Source organism: Fundulus heteroclitus, chromosome 24, assembly GCF_011125445.2.
Source record: "Fundulus heteroclitus isolate FHET01 chromosome 24, MU-UCD_Fhet_4.1, whole genome shotgun sequence".
Lineage (NCBI taxonomy): Eukaryota > Metazoa > Chordata > Actinopteri > Cyprinodontiformes > Fundulidae > Fundulus > Fundulus heteroclitus.
In genome coordinates this window covers 19,520,271-19,528,111 of record NC_046384.1, presented here as the reverse complement: position 1 = coordinate 19,528,111, position 7,841 = coordinate 19,520,271, and the positions used below count along the sequence as shown (strand labels likewise).

The 7,841-nt window shown below is 42.3% G+C and overlaps 1 protein-coding gene across 1 annotated transcript; it reads left to right on the top strand.

Annotated features, from left to right (window-relative positions):
* The first annotated feature begins 261 nt into the window (after positions 1-261).
* On the top strand, positions 262-6,140 carry LOC118557795. Its single transcript, XM_036128144.1, has 2 exons — positions 262-313; positions 3,088-6,140. Exon 2 carries the CDS (start codon positions 3,119-3,121, stop codon positions 5,714-5,716), a length of 2,598 nt encoding a protein of 865 aa, XP_035984037.1. The 5' UTR covers positions 262-313; positions 3,088-3,118; the 3' UTR covers positions 5,717-6,140.
* The last annotated feature ends 1,701 nt before the right edge of the window (positions 6,141-7,841 follow it).

Genomic DNA, 7,841 nt, shown 5'->3' with positions numbered 1-7,841 from the left:
CAGAGTAGTCAGGGTCCACTGTGAAACGCAAAGCCCCATCTGCAGAAAGGACCTCAAGCTGATTCAGAGGCACTAATCACTAAAGCAGAATCATACCGCTGGTCTAGAGCATGCTTCCTGTTTAATTAATGCTTTGTTTGGCATTTTAGAGCCACTGTAATCCACCATGTCTGCATGCGCTGACACAGGGAGGGTAGAAGGGGTGAGATGGGCGTGCGACAGCGTGAAGGGAGGAGGGAAGATGAACCGGTGACTGCAGCGCAGAGCAGAGCAGAGCGAGCAGGAAAGGAAGAAGCACTTACCTTGAACTCAGGTACGTCCGCCTAAATTAGCAGTCATTACAAACGCGCACATGAGTAATTGTCAGCGCTGCATCTTAGAGCTTGAATGAAAAATCCTGTATGTAAGAAATAGTGAGGATTAAAAGGTATAAATATGATTAAATGTATTTTCTTTTTTTATCTAACTTGATGTAGACCTGAATTGTCCTTTCCATAAGTATTATTGTCTTTTCCTGCGCTCAGGTTTAGTTTGTGTAACTGGCAGTGAATGGCTTCATTGTTGAGTTTTGCTGTGTTGGAACCTTTCTGAATAATCTCCTCAATTATGAATGGTATCATATAAGCTACAGACCCAGCGCCTCAGCTAAAGTGGCCCTGTAACTTAGCAACTGGGGCCTCTCATATGACGTCGAAGTGGGGTAACTTCAGACGACCCAACTTTTCCGACCCTGAGGGTCGAAAGAATTTGTTGTTGACATGCAAGTGGAAGTTGAAGTCACTCGGACTGACACATTTATATTTGCACATGATTAGATGGTTTCTAAAATGTTTTTTTTTTTTTGGATTGGAACCTGAAATAATTAATTGAGAAGAGGAGGTCACATGTTTCCAGGGCTCCCTTTGTATAAGCATGTGGAGGTAAACCGACACCTGCCTCTTTCATCTCTGCAAAAACCTTTTCACTCTTCTTCTGTTAAAAGGCACCCAGATCCAGAGTGGTAACAGTAGAACCCCTTAAAGTAAAAAAAAAAATAAAAAATCATATTACCAGCACAAACAAGTATTTTCTATAGCTTTCATATGATATAGACCAACAGAATGTAGTGCATAGCTGTGAAATGGAAGGACGAGCACGTGGTTTTCAAATGCTTTTCCAAATTTAATTTACAAAATTTAGCGGTGCATTTATCCCCCTTTATGCTGACACCCCTAAATAAAATCCCAGGATACCAACTCCCTTCAGAAGTCAACTAATAAGTAAATATAGTCTGAATAATTTTATTTCAGTATAAACAGAGAATATCCCAAGCTTTGAACGTCTGATGGTGTTCAATCCACCATCCCAACTGTGACACAGGGTGGTGGCAGCATTATGCTGGGGGGACGGTTTTCTTCATCAGGGACGAAGAAGCGTATCACATTGATGGGGAGATGGTTGGAATAAAATATGGCGCAATCCTACTGGAAAATCCGTCAGAGATTGAAAACGGGTTGTGATTGGGTCAGAGGGTACCCCTTCCAGCAGGACAATAGTCCCAAACACAGAGGTAGACCTTATAGTGGCCCAGTCAAAGTCCAGACCTAAAAATGTTGACCTAAAAACCATGAAGAATTTTACTTCAGTTTCACAATTTTGTACTGATTTGTTTTAGACCACCTAGCTGCTGTAATATCACCAAAAGTACTTTTAGGCACCCAAAACACGCAGTTACCAACTTAAACATGATTCATGAATTTGTGGCAACAGAAGAGAGAAATAAGCTAATTGAATATACTGACCTCCCTGGAGTAAAGCTGGATTCATCCATGAAAAATGTTGATTAGATTAGTAAGTGGTCTGAATACATAATTGCCCTCCTCTTAGAAAAAGAACATTGGCAACCTGAGAGCACTTTAGAGTCCCCAATAAGAAACCAAATCTTGTCCCGACGAGGTAAAGTTACTTGCGTCCCAGTTTTAAAACAGCTACTCGTCCTTTCGGGGTTTGTGCAAACCTCAGTCAACAGGTAGGTCAGATAGATTTCCTGAAGGACGGAGAAAGTAATGGCCAACACAACAAAGAGTGACTTGTCTCGGTGATGAATGGTGTTACAATCTATTACTTAAACGGTCCTGTTGGCTACAAATTATGGTGTTTTTGTATGGTTAGCAACAAATGAGGATGACACACCATCGTTTCATGTTTTCAAATAACTTATTTCAGGGCATCTTTTATTTTTTTTAAGGGCTTGGAAAGGTTTACTGGTATATGAGTAATGGTCATATTAGGCTGGCTAAAATTACCTTAAAATAATTGAAATGGAATCAAAGAATAGTCAAAATGGCAAAGATCAGCTCCAAGGTGATAATACCAGATCTACACTGACTTGTAAGTACTGTAACAATTAGAAGACGCTTGTTTGAAGCCAACCTATTGACAGTAAGGTCCGGCGCAAAGTCCCAAAAAAAGATTAGATGGGCTCAAGAGGGGACAGTGTGTCAGATGCTGCTACTTGATTAAATTAAAATATGCCACAGCATGGCATCTCAGACTCTGGCATCACGATATGGGGAGGTTTCTCATAATACTCGTTTATCGCACACTACGGATCCAGGATCGGATCTAAATAGTTGAAGAGGGCATGTTGCCCTATACTGAAGGGGAAGCAGCCTTGAAATGTGAGGTGAGGACCCCAACCACATCAATAGGAGATCAACATCTTTGGTCCAAACCAATAAGAGTTGCCAGTTGAATCCCCATACCTTAATTCATTGAAGAACTATGGGATGTAGCCTAATTGTCCATGGGCTGGAATAGCAGTTTAGACCTACTCAAGCTAAATCCTCAAGCATTTTTTCCCCATTTACACAGGGAATGTAAGGGCTTGTAAACAAACATAAAACTGTTGCTGTTTTGAACAGCCTAATGTTCATTTTTCTTCAGTTTCTGTAGACTGATAATCCTGGTAAATTTTATAAAATTTTCTCCAATAGAACAGAACAGGGTTTTTGAAAGATTGTATGCTTTACTCACTTTTTTAAACACACTGCTATGAGTATGATATGCCACACTGTTTTAGTTAGCAACATCTCTTTATCTCCACAGACACAGCGGAGACAAAGGGTGCTCATTCAAAATGATAATGAGGTCTTACGCTGAGAGAAAAGCTCTCCCTGGCTTCTCAGCCTTACTGACACTCCACACTCCAAAAGAGAGAGACGTGACCTCCTCATCACCTGTGCACCTTACACCAAGGGACTCCATCTTTACACCACGTTCTTCTACTTTATCCCCTCCTTGGGTGACAGCGGCACTTTCGACACTGGAGAAAGGAGAACGAGAACTTCAGAGCCTAAGGGAGCGACAGCAAACCGAAGTGGAAGAGGTAAACCGTGAACTGGACGATGCAGTGATCGAAGCTCAGCGAGAAGAGCGCCGCCTTCTTGAAAAGGTGGAGCAGGACTACAGGGAAGCCCAGCGACACCTTAGACAAGTGAAGAGAGAAAATGCTGCAGCTGTGAGAGTTGTGCAGTCACTGGTGGATCAGCAAATTCGTAAAATTGGACAGTTGAAGGAACAGATCCAGATATGGGGTTTTATGGCTGATGGATCGAACAAAAATCAGCTTCAAAGAGGCGTAGAAGAGCTCACACAGCCATGGGAGATCTCTCTAACACTGAAAAGGGTCAGTTTTCTATCACGCCCCCAGTATAAGACTTTGAATTTTGGGGAGGTTGATATTCATGAACAGGGTATGACCTACCACATTGGAGTCTGCGGTGACCAAGGACACAAATGTGCCTTGCACTCAGGTGACACAGATTTCTCAAACATAAATCCTCGTGAAATCCGAAAGGAACCCCAACCAAACAGGGGTGGGCAAAGGAGCAGTCCAGTGGAGAACACCGGGGGAAACAATGGGAACTTTCGTGTTGTCCGGAAACTTCATCTGTCAAGCTCTACAGAGAACGAGGATGAGCCCAGACCAACAAAGTCTTCCATTCAAAGGAGTCGTGGTGTTTCAGAATCTTCACAAGACGAAGAGGTAGAATCAGTGTGTTCAGACTCACAAGGTCAAGATCTGTTCCTGGCTATTCCAGTTGTCTCCAGTCAAGCAGAATCAGAAGGAGACGAGTCCGACTGCAGACAAAATGAAATAAAAAGACGCAACACAGTGAAAGGTAAAAGACGACAGAAAGCCCTTGTTATGGTCTCGTGCAAAGAACCATCATGCCCCCTGGGAGAAAAGGATGATAAAAGGAGCAATGCAACAGCTTTCCCAAAGGCCAGATGTAAGGATTCAGTCTGCAGACATAGTCTTGTAGACCTTTCTACAAAACGTATTTCTCTTTCACAACAGAGCCTCTCAAAGAAGAATGCCTTAACGGAAATGGCATTGGACAGTGGAAGCCCTTCATCTCCAGTGGACAGTGAAGATTCCTGCAACACCTACACTGTAGATACTCCAGAGAATGGATCTCCTAAGCAGGGCCCTTGCTGGTCAACCTGCACCACTGATCTGTCTAGTAAGGAACAGCCTTTGATTGACGATGACAAGATTGGGTGCAGAAAAACGAGAAGAGTCAGTAGAATGCGTCTTGCCTCGGAGCCTTCGACATTTGAGAAAGGCCAAGGAAACTTCACAAAATCTAACAAGGGCATCATCAGCCCTAAAAGGCAATCAACATCTCAAACTCGGGTTTCACATAGTTTAGGTGTAAACCGCGTAAGCAGATCTCTTTCCATGTCAGCCATCTGTGGTGATAAAATAAAACAAGATCCAGAATTGGTGCTATGCACCAAGGACAAGAAAGACACAGTTGACGTGCCTTTTGGGGAATTGGAGGAAGGGATTGGTTCAGCTGCCTTTGACTCAGCTTACCTGGTCAAACAGTTTGGTAAACAAGGCTCAGGCAGAACTGACTTCAATCTGCCAAGTGGTGTCCATGCAACTGCCAGAGGGCAGCTGTTTGTGGTGGACTGCGGCAATGCCCGAATCCAAGTGACAGATCTCCAGAAGAACATTGTGCAGCAAGTCTCTCCCTCGGGATCAGAAAGGTCTTCCCGTATCTGCAACTACTTTGATGTGGCTGCAAATTCAAAAGGCCTCATAGCCTTGACCTGTGCTGCAGAGCGAGCATTGTTGGTGTTCAGCCGTCATGGACGCCTCCTGCAAACATTTGGTGGCACCGTGACTGGTTCCACAAATGAAGAGTTGGATGCTCCGAGAGGGGTCACAGTTACAAGTCAAGATGAATTTGTAGTTGCTGACATTAAGCGCGGCTCCTTGACTGCCTTAAAGTTGGACCCCAAAACTGGGGCTAGGTTAGAGCGCACAGTTGTAACCGGGTATCACAGACCCTACTTGGTGGCAGCCTGTCTCACCACTGGGCTTATGGCAGTTTCAGAAAGAGGTAATGAAACTGGTCGGGTTCCATGCATCCGAGTCCTGGAACCTGGGTGGAACACTATCAGAATCCTGGGTGTGTGCTCTGGCCTGGGTCCTGTCTTGACCTGCCCCTGGGGCCTTTGCATCGACCGTGATGGGGACGTCTTAGTGGCAGACTGGGGAAAGCAACACCACCGTGTACTCATCTACCCATCAAAGGGTGTGGGCCGGCCTCTTGTGTCAGACAACCTCAACAGCCCACGTGGGCTGGCGCTTCTCCCAGATGGCCATATGGTTGTGTCAGACAGCATGAATCACTGCATTAAGATATACCGCTACAAATGAACCGCAGAAGGTGGCAAGACCACAACAGACCTGTGTTTATAGTTAAATTTTTGGGCTGGTGATTTTTCTTTGCCATTCTGTACCTCTGCAGTTTTGGTTAAGTACTTAAGTCTTTTCTTAAAAATAAAAATAAGTCATCTTTCCTAGAATGTTTCCCAACAGCCTTGCATCAATATGTACCTGACAGGGGGAGGTTTCATGCTTTCCTTGTCGGTTTGAAGTAATTTTCTTTAATCTGATCCTTGTCTTTTAAAAGGAGACATAAAATGCTCTGATCCTCTTTTTTAGCCCTTAATTACATTTGTTGCATACTTGGAGTCTCTTTGTACTTGGAATTCAATCTTTCTTGGTGCAGCGTAGAAATCTTTTTATTATGTTTGGGTCATATTTTGCAAGCTGTTAAGTTTTCTCTGTTTTCCATTTCGTTTTATGAACAATTACATCACAGTATTTGCTGCAGAATTGCTAAACAAGATCATGGACTTCCAGCTCACCAATTTCGGAAATCTGAAAATGTGTGTTTCGCTATGATTTTGTAGTCCAAGCTCAAGATGCTGAAGCTACAAGTGGATAAGTAAAAAAGGTTCAGTTGTTGTGGAATAACGCACACAATTCATCACACCTTCCCCCAGCATGCTACAAAAATGGCCGAACGGAGTGGATTGGAATGCTCTGTGAACTGAAGGGGGAGGGTGTGAAGCACCTCCGTTGCATTTAAGGAGACAGCACCAAAACCAGTTGTTATCAGATGAACATCAGAACAGGGGTAAAAGAAGGGCTGTGGGGCAACACAGTCAGACCAAAGCATTGCAGTTCTACTTTATATCGACCACAACTGAATAATTTAAAAGCTAAAAGGAAGGCTTTAAAAGTGTATGTCCCCTTTAAGCTGCGACAGACTGGCGACCTGTCCAGGGTGTACCTTGCCTCTCGCCCAGTGAACGCTGGAGATAGGCACCAGCAACCCCCGCCACATAATGAGGGATTAAGCGGGTCAGAAAATGGATGGATTGATGTCCCCTTTAAACTGTTAGTAGTAGTATAGAAGAGTACAACAACATACAAGGAAACAAAAGGATTGTACCTTTCTGAATTGTGTTTTTCTCTAAAAATCACCTATACAGCAAAAATTATCTTGATCCAGTTTCAATTATATGTGAATCCTCCATGTATCAGAATAACTAAATAAAAACATTAAAATGAATTGAAGAGTTTATGTTTTTTGTTAATTATTTAGGGCAGGGGTCTGCAACCTGTCTGTAACCTAATGATAATAAATGCAGGTTTTATCAGTTTTTTCTTGGAATAATTGCTTTTAATTTTCACAACAGAATGATGCTAAAAGGGCCAGTAATATTTCATTTTAAATCAATATTTTTTCATTATGTTGGAAACTATGATTTGTTTTCTACATCATTATCCACAAATATCAACATCCCGTCCATCCTCTTTTTTTAAACCTCAAAACAGACGTTTCTTTAACGATGACAACATATTTCCTACATAGATCTTTATCAAAAATTATAATTTTTCTTTTTTCAAAAGGCCAGGTGACATTTGTGAACGAGCTTAATTCAAGTGGACTGTAGGCAAAATGGCTCTTTGGACTGTGAAGGTTGCAGGTCCCCTGATTTAGGGGATTAGTTAAAGTTGTTTAACGCCATGTACTATTTTGTTTTCTTTGTAAAAAGTGTTAAATATTTATTGTTTAAATCTTGTATCATTTTAATAGACCTTAAAATATTTCTAACCGTATACAACCTGAAAGACTAAGCAAACAAATGACCATGATAGGTCCCAAATCCTGACTTGACCAAAACAAAAATTTCAAACTTACAGTTTGTAAAATATTAACTAAATGGACCAGTTACGTTTTTTGCAAATTAAGCAAAAATGGTCACCAGAGTGGCTGCTTTTACCCCTTTTATCATAACATATACAGTCAAAAACCTTTAAAAGAACTTGAGTACATTCCATTGCAGGGGCGTAAGGGATAATTAAGCAACAACAAAACTTTTGCCTCCCTATTTGTGCAAACACACAGTCAAGCACATGCAAGCTCAGAGTTTCCCAACTGGTCCACCTGGGCACACACACACACACACACACACACACACACACACAC